Source organism: Anabrus simplex, chromosome 3, assembly GCF_040414725.1.
Source record: "Anabrus simplex isolate iqAnaSimp1 chromosome 3, ASM4041472v1, whole genome shotgun sequence".
Lineage (NCBI taxonomy): Eukaryota > Metazoa > Arthropoda > Insecta > Orthoptera > Tettigoniidae > Anabrus > Anabrus simplex.
Genome location: NC_090267.1, coordinates 372,432,579 through 372,456,318, shown reverse-complemented (window position 1 = coordinate 372,456,318; position 23,740 = coordinate 372,432,579). Strand labels below are relative to the sequence as shown.

The following is a 23,740-nucleotide window of genomic DNA, read 5'->3' as shown; positions in this document are numbered from 1 at the left end:
ATCACTGCTGCAATACCCAAGTTTGAAATAGAGACAGAAAATAATGAAAGAAAGAGGGCATAAATCCATGTCATTTTCAATTTACGTTGTAAGAAATAAGTTAATATTCATTGCAGTTTATGTATTTTGACTGGATACAATTAAGAGTTAGGCCTACAACCTCAAATTTTTTTATAATGTACGTTATGAATTACAATTTTTACTATTACATTTTAAAAGGTGCTTTAGAAACAATTCTAATATAGACATGATATTGTATATAAGTGCGGGCCGTGAAAGCATCAGTGGCAACAGTTCTAATATAATACAGAGTTACAATGGATGCTGGGGTGGTTTGGGTTTAAATTATCTGATAAACTTGTCAACAATCCAGTCATGCTTACCGGGAATAAAATCAGTGAGGATACTGTATTTATTTGAAGGCATACTGTACATCTATCTGGTAGATAAATTTACACTGTTGTTGTACTTCAATCTTGGATGGTAAATATCTATGTCCTCACTCGTGATGAAACTCCCTTTCGCCATTTAGAGGCTAGCTATCATCACCAGATGCATGTTAAATTTTAAATACTGTATTTTCTCGAATAATTAACGCCCTTGCATAATTTACGCATCCCAATATATTTGGGTCCAAAGTGGAGGAAAAGAAATGTTCCTGTATTTGTCGCATCCAATTTCTCAAACATCCATCGTGCAGCTCCGGATGCGTTTCGAAATAAAGACGTTAACTCCTCGAGTAGCGGCCTTCCTATTGCAAAACCAAACATTCCAAATATTGGGCAGTGTGCTGTTATCATCCAGTAGGAAATACCACTGCACTAGTTCAGTAAGTGAATCAGTGCAGAAGTGGCTAGTGACACACTATTCCAGTCTGGTACAAACATATTTTACAAGTGTTTCGGGTGCAGTATGTGTGCTTTCTGTGATTTCATAACTGTTTATTAATCTACAGTGAGCAAGTATTTGAGTAATACTGCATCGTATAAACTTGCAGTAATCAGTTACGCCAAAACATACAGGAATAGGGCAGTGGACCACAAGTATTCAGTGTCCGAATGCAACGTGCACTACTGGCGGAAACAGAAAATTGCACTTCAAGCGACCAACAAGTCTCGCAAAACATTTCGCGGACCAAAAAGTGGCAAGTTTCTGCAAGTAAAGAAGGATCTGATTAAATATGTGTTTTTGTTACACAACGATGGATATGTCATTTCTCACGATATGCTGTATTTTAAAGGACGAGAAATAGCTGCTGCACATGGAATCAGTGTCTTGGATTTTAAGGTTAGCCGAGGCTGGATGATAACATAATACAGAGTTACGATGGATAAGGTGTGGTTTGGGTTTAAATTATTCGATAAACTCGCCAACAATCCAATCATGCTTACCGGGAATAAAATAAGTGAGGCTACTGTACTTATTTGAAGGCATACTGTACCTCTACCAGGTAGATAAATTAGATAATGTTAGATAAAGTTAAGGAATATTTGCTCTCCCAAATAGGAAACGCAGATCAGACACCAATAAGTTTCGACATGCCACAAAGTCGAACAATCGACAAGAAAGGGACATGGAGTGTTATCATACGCACAAGAGAGGCGAAAAACAGCGATGCACTGTAAGGCCCCGTTTACAATGCAAACGTAACCGTAAAATTAACATAAAATTTGTGGTATTGACAATGGAGGAACATAACATGAACGTAAAGAGTACACAGCAGCTAATCAAAACTCTGCCATGTTATTTAGCATGGAAGTCGGGTTTTAGGGTATCTCGCAGTTTTATATTTTAATACCTCGATGGAATCAAACAACGTGGTAGCGGAATTCATATTACTCCAAACATCTCTTGCTTTGCTCCTGGGAACTATGTATCTGAAAATGCGAAGTAAACAACGGTGCAGAAAATGGGTTCATCCTTTGAATCAGAGATTATCTCAGGACGATGTCGGTGGTCTACTGTAAGAAATGATCCTAATCAGTTCATTTTTTACATGCGGATGAAACCAGAACTGTTTGACATTATCTTACGATTTGTGTCCCCTTTTCTAAGAAGTGTAAGGTCTCCTTTGCCGATATCTATGCGCCTAGCTATCACACTCCATTAAGATATTTTGGTACGATATCGTTTTCGTGAACTAGTAATCTGCCGTAAGTTAAGAAATATACAGAGACACTGTTTTATGTATGACGGGGATTGTCACTCGCCCGGTCACCAGCGCTGCGAGCTTATCTCCTGCCATTTACCATCAGATTTCATTGGTACAGTATATTTATTTCCACGTATTCTTTTTCAGTACAGCATCTTTCTAATTCTTTTTCCTTTTATCATACATACAAACAAGGATTGTTTTGAAAGAGAATTACAAGTGTTTCGTCGAAAGAAGTCATTATACTGCGCACAAAATACAATGTTTACGTTTGCTCTGATTGGCGGGTTCTTAAACTTAACAAAATTAACCACAAGAGCTTGGAGTTTGCAATCCCTTAATTTTTTGGACTCGCAGTTAACTTTACATCAGTGTATTGTGAATGGTTCCACTAGATAACTTGGCTACAAACTTCTAAGTTAACGGTAATTTTAAGTTTATGTTATGTTTGCATTGTGATTGGGGTTTAATGCTTGCTGTAACAGCTGAGGGCAGAAAGCTTGCACCTTACGAAAAGCAATGCCGAAAGTAAAATTTCCGCGAGGATCCATGTTCATATCCAGGAAAAAGGGTGGATGGACACGTCACTCGTACAAGATTGGATACGAACAGTTTGGGGAAATTGAGCAGGGTCCCTCTTTCGATGTCCGGCCCTTCTCGTAATGGACAGTTTTCATGGCCTCCTGACGGAAGACACTAAGAAGTTATTGGAAACCATGAAAACCGATTTGGCAGTGATTCCTGGTGGACTGATGTCGGTACTTCAACCCTTGGACGTTTCGATAAATAAACCATTCAAGGACAATGTGCAAAAACTTTATCAGTGCTGAATGGCAGAAAGTTTGCACAAACTTACCCCAACAGGCAAGATTCGGAAACCACCTGTGGAACTATTCTATGAGTGGATATTGCGCGCTTGGGACATGGTTTCTTCTAAGGTGATTGAAAAGAGCTTCAAGAAACCAGGAATCTCAAATTTGTTAGACGGGAGTGAAGATGATTTCTTATCGAGAGATGTGAGCAGTAATAACAGTACCAGCAGTTCTTCCTCCAGTGCTGGTAGCAAACTCGAAGATGGTACCCTATAAAAAGTAAGGTGGTTTTTTTTTTGCTGGTATGTCATTATTATGTACTTACATGGATTGAACCTTTATTAGTAGTTCATATTTATTTCACTTGGGGTTGTTTCGTCAGCTCGTAATGGGAAGAGAACTTTCCAGTGTCAGTACTTCAAACCTTTGTCTCCAACTTACCTTATGTACCCTATCTGACTTTCAGAAAGAAATGCACGCCGTAATTTTACGCCAAATGACGATAACTGCAAATGAGTAGAACCAATTGTGTGTTGATGTATTCTTTTAAATGTAAATAAACTGTAAATCATTTTTTTAAATATCTGAATTCCTTGAATAATTTACGCATCCAAATTTTTGCACTTTCTTCCCCCCCCCCGTCAAAAAAAGTGTGTTAATTATGTGAGAAAATACGGTACTATTTTCAGAAATTCAGTGCACCGGGAAAGTCACACAACACTGCAAACTCATTGTTGCATTATTTAATTATATTACTTTTTGCTTAATAACAGGAATTTTCCTTTTTTTTTTAATTGGCAGTACTGTCATTCCCGTGCAAGGAATTGTAAATCGTAGCTTGTACGCTTAAACACAAAAATGATAACGTCTCAGTTTTCTTTGAATGAAGAAATATAAGAAAATATTGCGATTGTAGAGTTTTGTTTTAAATAATGCACCCCAATCAACACTTCACTCAGTAGTGGAAGAGAGCTTCGTGATCACACTCTAACGTCAATGTTCCATCATTTCCCTGCAAAGTGTGTTTGCTCTCTTGCTTCACTGTGACATATGCTTGCTACGTAAGCTGCCCTCATTTACGTTACACCATCTTGGCCACACTGGGCTAGCCTCAACGAGTGCCTAGCTGAACACACCTGCACTAAACAAAAACAACTCTCCACTCCAACCCTACTACACTCGACCAACATTGACGTCAATGATCCTAAATGGCAACACTTGAAAACACTACTGCAGTACATTCAACAATCATCACAACTACTCAAACACTTGCTACTCTTGTTCATGGTGAGGCTACTTTTATACAACTGGTGATGAATTTCTGGTATCTTCAGGGAGCACCCAGAATAGGACCTTTGTCTTTCAGAAAATCCATGGAGATACCAGACGAAAAACACAATACAAGGAGAGCCTGGCACATGTCCTCAGGTTGACTGGGTATTCGCCAGTCTGACTCGCTCATCCCTTACAGGATGTACTTGAGGGGGTTACAACAGGGCTGACAGTCGCATGAGTGGAACATTGCTATTGAAAGTAAAACAAAAATTAAGTTGTTTTGTTTTCAAAGATGATGCATCTTAACTATCCCTACATACACTATAGAAGCTGAAAATGTGTGAAATTGTGTTTTATAGTCGAAATGGTTCTATTTGTTTATACTGTAGCATTATGTAAAGGAAGTAATGTAAAAAGCATTTGTGAGCATAATCAAGCAGTGTATGCAGCAGTTCTGTAGTAGTAGTTTGAGCTTTGTGGAACTCTCCTATAAAGTAACAAATTTGCAGTTTCTATAGTATATGTAGGGATAGTTGTTCTTTTTTACTTGGTTGCTTCTGTTCAAAAATGCTTTTGAACTGGGAGGATACTCTATGTACTTCTTACATTAATATATATATCAATATAAACATACTACTGTACTAGGGCTTCCAGTTTTTGGTTCACTAGAGCCTCATTATAACTCCATAAACCTCTATTTGCAGGCAGAAAAAGTAATTTTGTGTAGGTGATACAATACGAAATATAGCACAATATTATAAATGTGCACGTGCATATATTGGTGTATTTAATGTGAAATGCATGCTGGTATTTCACTAAAAAAAGGTAACCTGGACAAAGGACAGTCCATATTACAAATTCCAATTCCCCCTTTTCTCTTCTTCCTTCTCTACTACTGTCTCAGCATCAGCTGTTTAAAAATATTATCTTTTCCCCAGTTTTTCATATTTGTTTTACAGTGCTCTTTGTTCATTCAGGTTGAAGAGAAAACTGTGGCACACACATTTTCAACTACTGCTACCCATCAAGAGCAGAGGGTGGTTACCCAGGAAATGCGAGCAACATCCACAGTACTAGCAAATGATCAGGTAAAGTAATGAGTGGGTAAAACTCTCTATGCCAATGGTCAATAGAAGTTTGTCTCTGCTTGCAGTGACTTGTTGGTTATGTGACATAGGATTTTAAAGCAGATCACTGATATTTTTCTCTGGTTAAATGAAAAATAAACAATGTCATGTGATTATTCTGGATTGCTTAAGTTGGCTGAAATTATATTCCGCCTGAGAAATTGGTTAATCTTTATACACATTAAAGTATGACTATGCTTTCCAGTAGCTTTGCTATATCTGTGCTCGTCTGCATAGGGAACTGTTTCCTCAATAGCAACTGTCTTGAGTACATTTTGCATTGATTTTGAGAAAATTTGTTTGGGAACTTCTTTGTTTCATCTAACTCATTTTGTGAGCTAAATGTTTTAAGACCTTTCACTGAAGTCCATTATTTTGAAGATTCTTTTCTGTATGAAATTTTAAAACATCTATTTTGAATTTCGTATTTGTTAATTCTAACAAAATTCAGCTTACTGAAATAGTCTTTGATTCAGACCATAAATATTTTATAAGCCACCTCAGTACAGGCTAATCACATGCCAGTACAGATTATTCTGTCTGTTGTTATTTTTTCAAAAAGAAGATATTCAGCAAAGCATCTTTGAAGGTACTATTTTTCTCAGTTTCTGGCATGATTTTTGTATAGATAAGTGTCACAAATAGTTATGTTGATGTAGAGCACTTTCATCTCTTTCTAACTGCTTCATACCAAAATGCATTATCCTCATTTTTAGTGCACTTTACCCTTAGATGATAAGAACTGTTAAGCTTTAACTTATTGTTGGGATTTGGATGTTTATGACCTAGATAGTAATGGATATCAAAATAATTACTTCATGATGATAATTGCCAAGAATAAACATTTTCATAGGTCTGTTGTTTAAAATAAAAGGCATGATCATTTCCCACCGTATGTTACTTCTAGTAACTACTACAGTTAATATAACTGAAAGCTTTTCAGTCTATTGAATATGAATATAACACTTAGAACATTATAACATACTTGTCAATAATGAACAATCGTACAGGTAAATAATAATGTTCACCTTCCACTCTCTTTTTTTATCTGTGAAAGATACGTAAATTACTTTTGAAAAGCATGTTTTCACTATAGATAAATAATCACTTCATTATAGTTAAAATCTTGACAGCTATTCAACGTCCCCCATGGTGCTACAAATACTTAAAAGATACAGCCTAGAAGTGTGCAGAAATTGCTCTTGAACTGTTCATAAGAAATCAAAAAGAAAAATTACAGACAAATGTAAGGGTGTTAATGTTGATTTATTTAGTAGCAAAATGAGTGTGGAGTTTCTGTGATCATCTGGAGTTTATAAATCTACAAATCGCAAATGACTTCGACATGGGAACTCGGCTTCATACAGATAAGAGTGCAGCAACACTCTCATTTTATGCTGGAATAATTACATTTGAATTTTAGCAAAGTCACGGCACCAACTGGTATCTGATTTTGATTATGTTAATTTGAAAATTTCCAAAGAAAATTATTAAACATACTGAAAAAATGTACACACACAAAAAAAGGAAGGTGAAATTGGAGAGTTTGACAAAGTAAGAGGGCAAATAATTCAGGATTTAATAGGTGAATGGGAAATAAAGATTCCTTCAACTGTTTTCAGTGTTTGACAAGGAAATTAGTAGTACGAGTGGTTTGTACAGTAATTCTGATGTATACAAAGCAGCTGAGTGGTTTTTGGTGATTCTGAAAGCGTTAATATTAAAAATATGTTCAATGCCTATGTCAGCTGCTGCTTGCGAACCTGATTTCAGTGTTGCTCATAGCATCAAAACAGTCCAAAATATCACTTGTTGGTGAATACTTTACAGACCCTGATGACAGTTAATTTAATGGACCACCTTTGAAATTATGGGATTCTGTTACTATAGCTGGTAACTGGGTCACCTCTGGATATCACTTGGTAGATAAATGCTACTCAGTGAAGGAAAGCAGTGAGGAGAAATTCTGCTTCTGAATTTTTCTTAACCCGTTAAGTGGGGAGGTCATAAAAGAGGAATTCCTGCATAGTGGGGAATCATTTTCAGTAAATTTTTTCTTTAGAAAAGAAATAGTTTTTGCCAACCTACACCCGCTTAAATATTATATTATGTTAAAATTAGCATAAAATTATACGTTGCGGTTTAAATTGTGTTATTATTTACAATTAAAACGATTTTTCAATTCATCCAGTGTCAGTGCAAAAATTGCTTATGTGCCATTTCATATTTACTCCGATTCGGAGTATTATTTGTGTTGCTTATATTAATTCAAAGTTGAAATGCGTAACGCACAAATAAAAAAGTATCATATACTCCAAATAATACAGACATATTCACTCAAATATCACATTTTCCTGAAATAAAATAGAAAAATTTACTCACCACGTAGGCCTATAACTTGCCATTGAAGAGGGCAGCGAGTAATCCACGAGTTCATTCAGAACAATTTTGTCACCACATTACACAAAATTACACTACACTGTTCAACACTATTTACACTAATTATTTACACACAATAGCTATAACAAATGACTGGAGAAAAATTGAAAAGAACTATTTCAGGATGGTCACTGATAGTTGCCGGCACGCAGAATGTACAGCGGTCACCGAGTGTAGACTACGATCTTCTCAGATTCCCCGAGTATGGAACCTGAGACTTGCTGGCATATTTTCAATGCTCATACTTGAACTGCATGGTATAGCCTGAAGCAAGGAGAGGGGCACAAAGCGACATTGCATACTACACAACAATACTGAGTGTCCCGCCGCTGGCCTTTCACCACGCAAACAACGCATCTCTTATTTGCGTGCAGTCTTGATTTCGAGGCTGGATTGAAATCTGGAAAATGCCTTCCCGAGAATCGAGTTGACAAGTCAACGGGTGCGGGTCTCACTGATCGAATTGGCAAGGCTGCGTTAGGGGTAGCGTTCGCATACTTCTGAAATAGTTTCTGCACAATTTGAATACGAAACTCCAGCTGAGTGAATTTACCGCCGTGTTTCTTGTATATCACAAAAGCATTGAACACTGTTATATCCAGTAGGTGTCTAAAAATCTTGTGGTAATATTTCTTCATTCTTTTTCTCGCCATACTGTATGGCACGATACATTGGTCCGATAAGTCCACCCCTCCCATTGAGTCATTGTACTCAATACAAACGACCGGCTTCTCTTGGGTTTCTCCTTTCTTGTTTACAACAGTGCGCATTTCCGCGTCATGAATACTACTCAGCATGCAGACGTCTCTCTTGTCTTTCCACTTCAAGGCCATGAGTTTGTTTTTATAGGCAAAAGCCACCTCCCCTTTTTTCAGCTTTTTCCCCGTGACGTCCTTCGGAAGATTTTTTCTGTTAGATTTTACAGTGCCGACAGCGTCTGTCTGTCTGAAACTCATTGAGCTGATCGAAGAGTTCCGGGCTACTGTAATAATTGTCAAGAGCTATATCCCTTATTTAGAAGAGGTTCGGCTAGAGCAAACACTACTTTCGAGGGCTTGGTATACTGAGAAATATTTACCCCACAAACCTCATTTACTAGCTCAGTTTCCTTGCCCGTGTACCACAGGATATTCCACACATATCCTGTTTTAGCCTCACATAATTTAAAAGATTCCATCCCGAAACGAGCTTTCTTCTTCGGAATGTACATTTTCCACCCCAAGCGACCTTTCCAAAGGAGTAAACTTTCGTCAATTGATAGACGATCATCTGGTAAATAGGACATTTTAAATTTTGATACAAGGATGTCTAGAACTGGCTTCACTTTGTAGAGTTTTGGGGATACTTGCCGATCGTAAGCCTCATTATCTGAGAAATGTAAAAATTTCAGTAAAAGGAAAAAACGTTTCTCGGACATGATCTCGTAAAACACGGGCGTAGCAAACAATCTATTACGTGAAAAATAATGAGACAGCTTCGGCTTTTGAATTATACCCTGAAGAAGAAAGATCCCAAATAAAAGTTTTATTTCTTCCTTGTTAGTAGGAACCCAATCCCTCTCCCTGCTTCTCCTTTTCATTTTAGCTGTTCCTATACTAGCTTGTATTGACTGCTGAGCGTACAGATTAGTTTGCTCTGCAATAAGTTCGCACAGTTCATCGTCAATGAAATGCTCAAATATTTCGTCCGGTTCTTTTTTATTTAAAAGTTCGCCCTGAATTCCACTTTGGTATGTAGCTGGAAATCGGGCTCTCCTACATCCCCTTACATCCCAGTCATTAGGCGGAGTAGGAGGCAAATCACTCTCACTTTCTGACTCGCTACTCTCATCGGAGCTCGAACTCGACACCTGTCCACGGCATCTAGGCAACAGGCCTACTCCGACGGAAGCACTCGTGCTTGGAGCATCTAATAGCGGGATAGTTTCACCATTACTACCTAAACTAGAATCACTGCAACTATCTTCCTCACTGAGCTCGAGAATATCCCGTATATCATCACTCGGAAGATCTACAATTCTTTTGGACATGTTGACTACAAATAGGAAACGCTACATGTAGAATTAAAACAATAAATCACAAGATAAATTTATATACCAACAAAACAACTTATGAGAGCTGAAAACATTCACACCGGGACACGAAATACTACGCTCGTCGCGGCACACTGACTGAGCTTCTCGCCAAGCGCCACATAGGTTGTTCTTGCGCTACGCAGCTATGTAGCAGATAATAAGGGGATTCCTAGACGAGAACTGCTTAGATACACGAAGGTGAAAAAAAATCTGTCAGATGGCAGCACCTCTCGGAACATACAGAGAAAGTTTCAAACCTACCGCTTGTTTCGTAACGGAGATAAAAAATAAAAACTTTCCGCGCTTCACATGACGCGCGCCCACCATCGGGCTCGCTCAAGCCGCGTCACCTGAAGCGAGCCCCACTCTACGGGTTAAGCTTAGTTTAATTTGACATATTTTATTATTGCACTTTTGTTAAAAAACTGTCTGTATTTTTACTTGAAATATTTAAAATTTAAATGTAATTTTTCAAATAAGTACAGTAGAAACCCGCTATAGCGAGTAGGGCATATAACGAGAACTCTGTTGTAACGACAGATGTTTTCTGTCCCTTGAAAATTCCTATATTAAACAGTGTATTATCCTTCGGTTACAGCGAGAATCCTATCACTGACACATCTGTCTTTACGAGCGATTAAGCGTGGGTTATTTTTCCTGTTACAGATATTTATGCACTCCAGCAATTATATTGAATGCTAACGATCATCTTCGGTGTAGTTTTCACGCTATATGCATTAGCCAACTCTCTCGTCGACATTCGAACTTGAAGGGGATGTCGGAGTCGATTAGTAATACTCGTCGACTGGTGTTCTGTAAACGCAATTTGAAAATGAAAGAGAATATGTTTCCGTAATAAATGTGCAAATAACGTGGCCGATAGTAGTAGTTAACTCTTTAGAAATCCAGGATGAAATAAATGATCGCTTAATTTAATATTATGTAACCATACTGAAATTAAGTAAGAATGTGATGCATCCGAAAGTACTGCGCAGAATGGATAACTCATTTTAGAGGTTAGTTCATTCAGTAAAACCTTGTTCGAACGTTCTGCAGGGGACACAGAAAGATAATGTGTTAAGAGACAAAATGTACTATCGAATACACGGATTAGAAGTATCCAACAGGCATATGTAAACACTTGATATGTTTTTTCCGAGATGCCTGTATTTTATGTCGTGTATGTACAGGTACAGTGAAAGATATAGGCTATCTACCGTTTCTACAGACGAGAGTATTAAAAGGCGTGAAAAAGACGAGAGAACAAATACGAAAATATTTTCTGTTTGAGGCATTAAATACCGGTAGCAACAGTGTATTAAAAGGTGTGTAAAACGCCAGACAACAAATATAAAAACATTTGCACTGGGATCCATAAAAGTATCAGCACATTATTTGCAGATCACTCTCTTTCTAAAATAAATGTCAGCTGAAGCCTTATATTTTGCACCAGTGGGTTATTAAAAATTGTTTTCTGACCACACTCTTCGATCATGAATTATTTGAAAGTTAAACTCGGCCATGTGCGAGAGGATTACTTTGACCGTCATCTCAAATGCGACAACACGTCGATCAGTTGGATAAATTTGATTTGAAACTCGGAAGGTGCGAGGTTCAACATACGCACCACCGTTGAAAGATGTCGATGCCTGTCTACTTTCTGGATTTTAATTTTGTCTTCATTAGTAAGTGATATCATGACCTTTTTAGTATCCATAATATCCATAACTGGCCTACCAATAATATGACCATGCTAGTCAACTTCATACGATTATGTTCTTAATTCGTACATTGGCTATCACGGTACAAATATTCGGTCCCTTTCACTGTATAACTCAACACAATAAATTTCTAACTTCTGAATGGAATGTGACATACAAGCAATAACAGGGTTATTCAGCAATATCAATGAAAACTGGAGAGCAAAACTGAACTTTCGTGAGGCTAACGGCTTGCTTTCTGAATGTGTAATTTACCCTGTAAAGTTCAGGACTTCAAGGCCATTTCTCGTTTTCGCGCAACTTTCTCCAACCAGCCTTCATTGGCGAAGACTCTAATCTGTGTTGGAAATCACCATCCTTTCACAAGGGATGATGAAGAACATTTTCAGGACTAGGAAAAATGTGATTGTACAAAGCGGTAATAGTGAAAATTTGTGATACAATAAGTGATATATTTTCATATAGATTTAATATGATGTGAATCGGTACTTCGAATTTGTGGTGTGCTAAGCGAGATATTGTCTTTATGACGAAATCCCTGACAAGATTTCGCTGTATATTCTCGTGCGTGGTTAAATATGGAAAGGCTATTCCCATGCAAATTTATAGCAAAAATGTTGTCATTACTTTATTGGCACTTGAAATCTGTTTTCATTATACATATAAGGTTAAGTTAGGTTAAATTACACAATTTGAATAAGTAAACCAAAACATTTGTCACAGAACCCACTGGAGTGATACTAGTCCAATTTTTCAGAAAGAAATTGAACGTACAGGTTCCCGTTTCTCGGAATTAGAAGATAACTAATGAGTAAGCCACAGTATGGAAATCTGCGGAAACGCAAGTTTTGAACAAATAGATTGCTGTTTCATATTGATTTTAATGTGTGTGGGTCCATTCTTCCCCCCCCATGACGTTTATGAAAAATCTGATATAATGACAATCCGCTATAGAGAGTAAATTTTTCGCCATTATGAAATCTCGCTGTAACAGACTTCTACTGTATTTGTAAAAATGAGAAACTCCCCCCTCCACCAATTTCAATGATTTGGCACCCTGGTGTAGCCTCTGCTTCTAACTTTGTTATTTAATTGCGAGTACTACCAGCATTTGTAGCCTAAAACTTGTTGATTTGTAATTTCATTGAGAGTACTACTAGAATTTGAAGCACAGAAATTGTTGAAGAGTACATATTGCTTTTCACTACTCTTCAAAAGTCTACCTTATTCAGGCTTTGAATGTGAATGTTGGTGCTTCTTATAATAGCTCCAGTGAACTAGAAGGTACGTAGCAAGGAAACCACTGCAAAACATGATTTAGCAAACACTGTTATTACCTCACATTAGTGCAATATTAAAGGGGAAAAAAAGTTTACTTATTTATATGTGTCCAAATGAATATGGCCAAAAAAGGGAAGTTATCTTAACATGCACTTACAGACTATGTTAGATCTAAAATTAGATATATATATCATGTTAAATTTTATTAAAACTAAAATTAAGCCAAAAATAATGTCATAAACATCCTAACCCTTTATATATATTTATTTTGCTCTCTGTTTCCTATTTCCATCTTGAAGTTTCCTATTCAAGCTAATTTTAAAATAAAGCTCTTGACAAGAAGGGGCTCCCCTAACCTTCACCTAGTTAGCATATTCATTATTGTGAATATCTCAACCCATTGTGACCGTTTAGTAAAAATATTGGAAGTCTTGGTGTGATGAAATTAATTTCGTCCCCTTTAGATTATTGCAAATTATGACAAGATATGTATAAATGGATCACACGAAACTTATTTCTCCCCATTTGTGCATTTACAGTATTTCAAAGACCCTCATTCTAGAACATAACATTTAACTATTGCTGCTCTGGTCTGCTCATTTATTCGCATACTATTTTCTAATAGCAGAACTCATTTTTGGTGTGGCTTTGTGAGATGCATGCATGTCTTTTGCTGGTTTTATGACATTGGGGAAATGAGATGGCTCAAATGATCAGTGCAACCACATATGTTCCACAGTTAAGACTTTTGAAATCACTTTTAAGCTGTTAAGTGCAATTGTGTATGTTATATCTTCTTTCAAGTTATCTTCACTCAGACTGAGTAGAGATGGGCCAAAGTAACTGTGCAACTCGTGATGGTTATTGTGCAAGGGAGACAAATGATGAAAGAAAGAGACAGAGATATTCTGTGCATGCTGTGGAATAGCCAAGCACCTCCACTACAGTTCTTTCTTCTTCAGTATATCTCTGAGTGATCACTCTGCCACCGTCTGTCATCTTTTTCGTCTCACCAGAATTCTGTCCCAGAATGAGCCAATGTTTTTTGACGAGCAAATGACTTCACTGTGCCTGGTAATTGTAGCTTTGTTGAAGCGACTTGTTTCCCGTAGAGATGAGGTGGTGAAATTTGTTCATCTTACTTGACTGATAATATTAATACATGGTTAATTTGTAGCCAAAAGAAAATTAGGTAGGCTGTATTTAGTATTTATATAACAGTATTAAATAGACCTATTGCAGACTTGGACAAACTATGATGTTATTCTCTTATTGTGTTACAATAGGTGATAGTTACAGACTATAAACTTCATTTTATCCGTATTGACGGTTGAACTCGTACGTTAATACCAAAACAGTATTTATTATCCTCCTAAGTCAATACATTAGTGTCATCTTATAATATGAGTGTTAATTAGGCATGTTTCAACTTACTACAAGCCATCTTCAGTAAAACACCTTGAATTAAAATGACATTAAGATTAAAATTATGGAATATACATTAAAATATTGCTTAAAGTTCATGATAAAGTAAAATGGAAGGTACATATGGGCATGTTATCTTGTATGTTCTGGTTCGCAAATGTTGCTTGGCTCAGCCTCTTGTCCATGAGTAAGAACTCAAATATTTTCTGTCCAGATATGTCTGTAATAAGTTGGAGGTCTCAATGATAGATGTGTTCTCATGAGAGAAACCGTCAATACGTATAATCTTTAATGGAATTAAAATTTACATAGAAATGAATGTGAACAAAAAGCTAGATGTCTCAGCTAACTGCGTTAACATATGTTCTTTTGCCCACTTGACTGTCCTGCATCTGCTGTTCGCGGAGTTTCCCTCTCGACTGCCATGTTCTTACAGGTGAGGTGCGGGTAGTACTATTGGAAGGGAGTGGTGTGGAGAGGGAGGGTGTGACTTGCGGGAGTGTGGGGGAAGCTCCTGAACTTGTGTGCTGTGGGCGGTGCTTATTCCAGTTGTGATTTTGTTCACAGATAATTGGAATAAATGTTTCTCACAAATTTTTTTTCTTTTTTTAAAATTTTTCTCGTGTAAATTACTTGCTGGTTTCTTATGTTGTGGTCGATATTAATATATATGAGGTGCCTAAAACATGGACATGCGCCACCTATATCAAAATTGAGTTAAGGATTGATCCTTATAGTATTATTAATGCTCTCCCTGAATTAGTGGTCCGTATCTTTTATAAACGAACATTTGTACTTAATTTTTAACATAGAAGTATGCAGTTTCTTTCATGATCAGACACCTCCAAATGTAGTTTACAGTGGAACCTCGATTATCCGTTCCCGGAAAATACGTTTTCCCGGAATATGCGTTCAAATTACGCGGTCCCGCGAGCATCGTAATTAAATCACGTTGTAAAAGTCCCGCATTATCCGTTCCTCAAAGAAACGATTTCCCGGATCAACCGTGGAAAGTGGCTTACAACGTATGCACCATTCTCTGTTGGCAAATTAGAACTGGTATTTCCAGTTACTGGACACAAATATTTGCCCCCAGATAGGATTTTTGGACTTATCGAGAGAGACCTCAAGAAGATGACGACCATAATAAATCCTGATGAATATCATGAGATGTTCAAAATGTACGGCACAGTGAAAGTGAGTAGACAAACCTTGGAACCACTGAATTGGAAAGAACAAACACAGATTTATCTGAAATCTGTTAGTCAACTTCATTTCAAGATTTCACAGTGTAAAAGAATTGTACTCAGGAGCACGAAAAGAGGTAATGTTGTAGTTAAAGCCGAGGTAGGCTACTATTCGGACACAGGTATTGAGCCCAAGATCACAAAGGTAAGACAGTTAAGTCTGATGTTAATGAATCCTTTACCTACTGATATTGGCGTGAACATAAACCCTCTGAAACGTAAAGATGTTGACAAATTACTAGGAAAGCACTTTGGAAAAGATTGGAAATTAAATGCCTATCTTAAGTGGTATGTCGAAGTCATCAATAAGAATATTTTTAGTGAAAATGAACAAGCTGTTAATGATTATGAATGTGATTGTTTTAAAGACCCGTGTGATGAACCAGAGGTTATTTGCCCAGAAATACAGTGAAGCAAGACCCGTGTGATGAACCAGAGGTTATTTGCCCAGAAATACAATGAAGCAAGAACTGAATTGAATGTTATAAATGTTAAGAAAGTATAAGAATAACCTTATTTCCTTCATTTTTTAATTATTATTTTTTTAACGGAAGTTTACTTTCGTGTCATCCTGCAACTTATTTTCCAAATATTGGGATAGTTTGTTTCAAAAGTGGACAATTACATGGATGTTTGTATCAAAAATGGACAAAAGCCTATCTTAGTTTCAGAAATGGATATTGTCATATTTGAATGTGTTTTACATTGACTTAGAATGAAATTCTTAAGTGTCAACCATGATTTTCATGTTCATAGGGTTTTCAATATGGCTCACAAAAATTTTCACACTCGTAACGGTTGGTTAACATAGAGAAACAAAAATGTGGCTCTACTGAAAAATTAACAAAATGGCTTTTGTCCATGTTTGATACTAGGCACCTCATATATTCCCTAAAATATTAAGGAATGGATCTTTTTGTTCCTGTTGTAGGACTCTTTAAGACTTTATTTATTGTGGTGTAACAGTGGTTGTAATCTTTGCGATGATTACTCATAGCCGAGAAGCGATTTTATTTAATAGCATTTCGGTGCTCAATATATCTAGTTAAAAGTTTCTACCTGTCTGGTCCACATATGTTGACTAGCATTCGTGTTTGTAAATCCCAGATTTAGTATATTAGTATTTTAGTGTATTTTTACAGTGTGTGAATTGAAGATTATTCCCATGTTAATGGTACTGGTTCTAAACGCTATTTTTATGTTCTGTTTTTAAGCAGATTAATGATTCAATATATATTGGTCTTAGGTTTACTTTTATGTTTGTTGATTAACCTATTTATAAAATTCTTATTAAATCCGTTACTCAAGGCTATTTCATGAATGATCCTAATTTCTTTTTTGAGATTTTTCTTGGAATTTTCAGTGCTCTCTCAATCATACTATTATAGGCTGCATTTTTATGCTCATACGGGTGTAAAGAATTTATCTGAATGGTATTGCAGGTGTAATTTGGTTTACTGTATATATCAAAGGCTAATTTGTTAGTCTTACTATGTATTACGGTTATATCTAGGTAATTGAGTGAGTCATTACTCTCTGTTTCCATGATAAATTTTATGTTAGGATCTAGGCTGTTAACTTGTTTAAGCACTTCCTCTCCATTATTAACGTTCATCTCTACAATAGTTATGACATCATCCATGTAATGCGTCCAATATTTTAAGACCTTAATTTCGTCGATGGTACTCTTGTATTCTAGATGATCCATGTATATGTTGGCCAAAATGCTCAAAGCTGCTGCTCCCATAGGAAGACAAATATTTTACTTTTAATAATGTAGTATATCAGCAAACAGGTGTTTTCGAGGGTTGTGTCATTTACTGCTGCCCAACATTCAGTGTGGAGACACTGGCAGTATGGTATCAGGGTAACAAACAAGACATATCACCAGGCTACTTCTTAGTTGAATACTCTGACAGATTAAGCATGTTACAGATCCTTATTTTCTACTGCACTTACCATTCACTGTTTGGCATCTGGTAGTTTGATTTTATTACCAGCATGACTATTGTACATTTCATGTTACTGAATGAGCATCTCATTTCCCTATTAGGTGTTATAATATGTACAGTTGTTTAAATATGACCAGCAGAGTTTTTCTTCCTCTTATTTTGGCACTTATTTTCTGGCTTTAATTTGCCTCTTCATGGATTACAAGCTTATGTTATTATTTTTATTTCTCAGGTGGTGTATTTTCAAGCAAGGTTTCAAGGGAAATATTGATATGGTAGTCCACTGTATTATCACACCAGAATAAGAAAATAGTGGCTTGTCTAGGCAAAGGCTGGCCTTCCCTCCCCCCTGTGAACAGAAAACAATACCAGATCTCCATGTGCTTGTGTATAGATTTGTAATGGAAATGTATTGTATGCATTCCCCAACTAATAGTAATAGTGTAATGTCTTGAATGACGTCGTCGTGGAACTTGAAGTTAGGTTTTGTTGTGTGATTAACCAGTTGTACTCATTGCTGATGGGTGTGATGGGGATCATATTGTTTGACCTAGAGATAACCAACCATAAGTATCTTCTCTCTTGGGAATTTTTAACAGTATCAGTCTCTGAGAAGAATGTCCATACTGGTCTTAAATAATGTGGGTTTGTACAGTTATTCAAGTCAGTTCAGTAATTTGTTATTAAATTCATAGAGCAGTCCTGATTAACCAAATAACAGTAAAATAATGGTTCAGTCTAAAATAACTCTTTGACTCCAGTGTAGTCAGTTATATTTTAATCTTCACCATCTTTCCCCTCAGTCTGACTTTCAGGACGCACTGTCTGTTATCTTAGTACATTTTCTACTTTATTTAAAAATTATGTTTGTGTTTTTTCAACCTTAATAATTTCAGGACTAATACAGTAGCTCACATTTATTGCTTAAAATCATTCAAGACAAAACTCTTGAGTAATACACTACCTAATCAAAAGGACATCCCTCTGAACATGTAAACTAGAGCCTGAATGTCACTACAATCACCACTGCTGCTTTGAAAGGCAGCTGGGGGCTCTATATTCAATGCTGTGAGATACATGCTGAAAGGGTGGAGCAAGGATGCTTAGTGACTTTGAACATCGAATGGTTATTGTTTGCTATATCAGTAAGCAATCAGTCAGGGCCATTTTCATTTTTCTCAAGTTGCCTCAGTGGACTGTCGGGGGTGCGATTGTTAAGTGGAATTGGGAAGACATTACCACAACGAAACCATGGCCGGGTAGGTCTCATGTGTTGACCAACAGGGACCATTTAGCATTGCAGGAAATGGTGTGTGGGAAAATCGCATTACATCATGTGATACCATCACCCATGAATTCTGTGATACTGCTAATTGTGCAGCTAGTACCATGACTGGGTGTCGAGAAATATGAGGATTGGGCTTCAGTATACAGGCGCATGATTTGGAGTGTGGTTGTGGCAAATGCCAGGCAAACGACACCTGCCAGCCTATACAGTGTTCATAGTGAAATTTGATGGAGGTGAGATAAGAGTGTGGGGATGTTTCTCATGGAAGGGAATTAGTTTTCTCGTAATACTGCTGGGGAGATTAATGGTGGAGTGATATAAGGACATTTTGACCTGTATTCTCTATGGTTGATGACCAGTTCAGAGATGATCACTCCGTGTTTCACCATGATAATGTTTCTTGCCATAAAGCGAGGTCAGTTTGCAAGTGGTTTGTAAACAGTAAGGTTCCAGAAATATACTGACCAGCCCACCTCAGTCCTATCGAACACCTCTTCTGGGATGAACTGGAATGACGATTTTGCTCCTGGCTCCAACAACTTATATTATCTCTCTAACTGTGTTTGCTACAGTGTTGGTGGAAGAAACGATCTGGCATTCTCCCGGAGATGTGCCGATACTGGGTAGACGGTCTTACACGCAGACTTTAAGTTGCAATATAAGCTAAGTTTGGGCCCAACCAGTATTCATGTCCACTACTAGGCAGTATATCTGAGGAGCTCTAAGAGGATAGTTTTAAGTAAATGTTCAGATACTTCGTACTTTTGATCAGATGGTGTACATCTGCTTTTCTTTTAGTTGTGTTACTGGACCCATAGTAATTAACAGAAAGATATGTTAAATTTAATGATTGCTTAACAGCAAGTTGCTGCTTTGTATGTTGAACACATATATATATTCTTTGATAACCTACTTGAACATACACTTCTTGGCTTGGTGTTGCTATATAACCACTGGGCAGCTGTTTCAATTTCTAACACAATCTGGTTTGGCATGCCTTGGCTTTGTTAGTTGTTTTCTAGGCGCTCAAGCACTTCCAGCACAAGTTCTGATGACTCGGGCACTCCTATCGACTTGGATGAACCGGTATCAGGCTTATTTTATGCCAACGGTGCCTTGAGCCTTCAGGTAACCTAAGGGAGCATACTGCTCCTTAACTATCTTATATTGCATGTTATAATTTTTATTACTGTTCTTTTTATGTGGGTATTTTTATGTTTTAGTAGTAGTAGCTGCAACAGTTATAATCTTGATTGTTGCCATCGTCTTCATCATCATCCAGAACTAACCTTCTTTTCTATGGGATTTAATTCCAAGTCTGCAAATTTGGTTGCACTCTGTGAACTTCATACAGTTGGGTTTTTTCTTTTCTGGGGCATCTGATCTATTATTTATTATTATATTTTATGTTTGTAGATATAATATTTTCTGTCTTCCTTGTTAATTATTTGCATCACATCATGCAACTAAGACAAATTTGTATTTTAAATGTTTGGGTAAGAAAATTAACAGGAGCGAAATGTACATAATTATAGGAAACATGGAGAGCTTACTGTGTAACCATATATACGTATATAAATTTACGTGTTAAGTTGGATCATCAGAAGTACAGACATTTGAAGTCTATGGCAAAAGCAGATGTGGCAAAGGCAAAAGAGGGCCACTACAAGGCTGTCTGCAATTAGTTGGACACACCAGAAGGTGCCAAAAAGATCTATCAGCTAGCAAAGTATTGCCATTGTTTTGTGCAGGATATTGGGCATGCAAGGATGAAAACAAGAAACTACTGTGAAGTGATGGTGGTGGTGATTATTGTTTTAAGAGGAAGTACAACTAGGCAACCATCCTCTCTATAACACTAATCAGAAAAAATGGAAGGGATCCGACACTTTAAAAAAATGAAGATATTGGCCGAAGGAAGACAAGGACCATATAGGGCGTGAAAATGAAAGACTCCCTAGCCTTCGCAATCCTAATAGCGTCGAGGTCGAAGAACAAGAGTTGAGTAAGAAGGGTTGTATAAGATAGATGAAAGTGAGAAGCCTGACACAAGTAAGTGGAAGCAATGTCAGGACTCGGCTAAGGGCCCCGTGGTCGCCAACCCATGCTCCAAAGTTTAGAGCCCACGGGGCCCCTTTTAGTCGTCTCTTATGACAGGGAGGGGATTCCGTGGGTGTTATTCTACCGCCCCCGAACCCACAGGGGGTAAACTACTGTGAAGCCCAGTTGAGATCCTTAGCCATTACCAGCATTACAGTTCCAATGTGGAAAGGTACAGGTGTGATGTCAGCACCTGCTCCAGTTATAGATCAATCCACCTGCTTTGCCACAATGAAGATTTTTGAACATGTCCCGAATGCGTGTCTTCATGATATTGTTGATGTCACTCCGAACCAGTGTGGTTTTGTGAAAGGTAGAGGAACGTTTGATGCCATATATGCTGCATTCCTCCTATTGGAATGCCACCAAGAGGAACAGAAACCACTCAACATGGAATTCCTGGCCCTTTATCAGGCAAGTGACAAAGTGCCACATGATCTTATTTGATACACACTCAGATTGCACAATGTACCAGAAGTTTACATTCGATGGATTTCCTCTTTTGGAATGTCACCAGCTATGTCCGATGTCCTGCAGGAATATCTGTACCATTTGAATCCTTGTCTGTGTGCACCAGGGAGTGGCTTTATCTCTGCTTTTATTCATTATATGTCTGGACACTATCACTGCAGACACCTCATCCTTGGACTCTGGTTTATGGTGATCATGGTCTCCTACGAATCTCGGCAAGAACTGTAACAGCTAGACAACACTGGAAAAGTCACTTGGATAAATACAGACTGTGACTTAATGTATGGAAAACGGAATACTTATAGTGATTTTTTAATTTACATTCCATGGACACAGATAGGTCTTATGGTGACGATGGGACGGGAAAGGCCTAGGAATGGGAAGGAAGCGGCCGTGGCTTTAATTAAGGTACAGCCCCAGCATTTGCCTGGTGTGAAAATGGGAAACCACGGGAAACCATCTTCAGGGGTGCCGACAGTGGGGTTCGAACCCACTATCTCCCGGATGGGAGCTCACAGCTGCGCGAGAACAGTTAAATGAGCCAGACTGCACATACCATCAGGCACAAAGTCACAACACAATCCAAATATGAAGATCTAAAGTCATGAAGAACCCGAAGACGAGCAGCTCAACCGAAGTAACTTGCAAGCTCCAGAAGATCGGCGCGGTGTTTACAACGTCAAGTGCTGTAGTTTCATACGCTGACGTTGTAAACACCGCACCGATCTTCTGGAGCTTGCAAGTTACTTCGGTTGAGCTGCTCGTCTTCGGCTTCTGCATGACTTTAGATCTTCATATTTGGATTGTGTTGTGACTTTGTGACTTTGTGCCTGACGGTATATGCAGTCTGGCTCATTTAACTGTTCTCTGCTTTTCGTGAACATTGTGAGACAGTGCCAAGCATTGCGTGTGCCATGCTGATGCTCGGAAGATTACGCAGTACTTCTTTTAAGTGACTTACATTCCACTTCGCTGAATTTTTCAGTGCCTATCCCCGTCATTTTTATATCGCCTCTTCAACTGATATTGTGTGGACTTGACCGTTAACTTCTTTCTTACTTATGCATTGTTTTTCGAGTTATAATCGGCTGATGATGACCCAGACTGGGGTCAAAACGGGTACCATTTCCACTTTTAATTGAATAAGAATGTAATCTCTACATCTCTTATTTACTTGTATTGAATAGGTTGAACTACCATATTTATTATTTCAATTTAACTGCAGCATCTCCATGTCTTGGAAATGAGGATGCTTCTATGCCTTCTATGGCCTCTGGGATTCAATAAATTAGACCACCTAAGGAACCAGAATGTCAGAACGGAGTATCTCAGTTGTGAAGGTGGCTCTATATTTGAACTCCGAGGGCCGTTGACCACGGGGACAGCCAAGGAAAAGATGGCTTGTCGCACTGTGGGAGGACTCGTGTTAGGTAGGCATTACTCCAGTTGACTCCAAGGATCGGAAACAATGAAAAGTGAAGTGCAGAAAATCGGACCCTGCAGTTAAGCAGGTTCTTTCTGTGTCTGTATGGGTATTTCACTTCAGGATCTCAAGTTTATTATAGAGGGTGTTGTTGCCAACTCCATGACCATCATCCTCCATCGCATTTATGTGAAGAAAAATAATTTACCCTGTTTTGTTAAATTTAAATCAAAATATCTTCGCAACAGATTGTGATTGTTGATTGAATTTTATAATACCGAGTCTTCTGGCAACTAAATGAAAATCTAGCAATACAATTTTAAATAAATATTTTCTCTCTCTTTCTTCTGCACTAATGTAATTTATCATTGGATAAGTACTTTGTATAATACTGAGGTTATGCATTATCTGTAACATTTTCATTGTATGTTACATGCATGCATTAGTAGGGTTTGCTATCACTGAGTAAATGAGTGTTTTATTTATAACTTATTCTTTGTAAATATTCATGCATTATGGCTGGTAACTGCATATTTTTGTGAGTTTTCATCGCAACTTGGAAGTGTAAATGATGGCTGGACAGACCTCTAATTAAGATGCTTGCCATTAACCCAGGAAAGGGCACACAAATTGCTTGAACATCCTGGGTCGCTAACGGAGTTTTCCTGCTGGATGATTTAAACGTCAAGTAAAGCATCGTTAATGAGATAATATTTGATTATTGATATTTATTTGTGGTCGGCATATATATGACAATCTACAACTTTTTATGTCCACATAAGCATTTCCTTTTTTTAAAACATTGAAAATATAACCTGTAAGGAAGAAGTTAAAATCATTACGCACGTACCAACACATTATTCTAGGATGTAACTAAAGTATCTAGAACTACAATTGACAACAGTAAAATGTAGAACCTAACACTGACAACAATGTAACTGAAAAACAAATGA

The 23,740-nt window shown here is 37.5% G+C and overlaps 1 protein-coding gene across 3 annotated transcripts in view; it reads left to right on the top strand.

Annotated features, from left to right (window-relative positions):
- Window positions 1-23,740, top strand: part of LOC136866395 (uncharacterized) — a 434,395-nt gene that overhangs the window by 364,049 nt on the left and 46,606 nt on the right. For 2 of the 3 annotated variants that reach the window (XM_067143316.2, XM_067143314.2), the window contains 2 exons: window positions 5,217-5,327; window positions 19,805-19,921. In XM_067143316.2, coding sequence (XP_066999417.2) covers window positions 5,217-5,327; window positions 19,805-19,921 — 228 coding nt within the window. The remainder of the gene's footprint in view (window positions 1-5,216; window positions 5,328-19,804; window positions 19,922-23,740) is intronic. The other variant, XM_067143315.2, reaches the window with a different exon arrangement.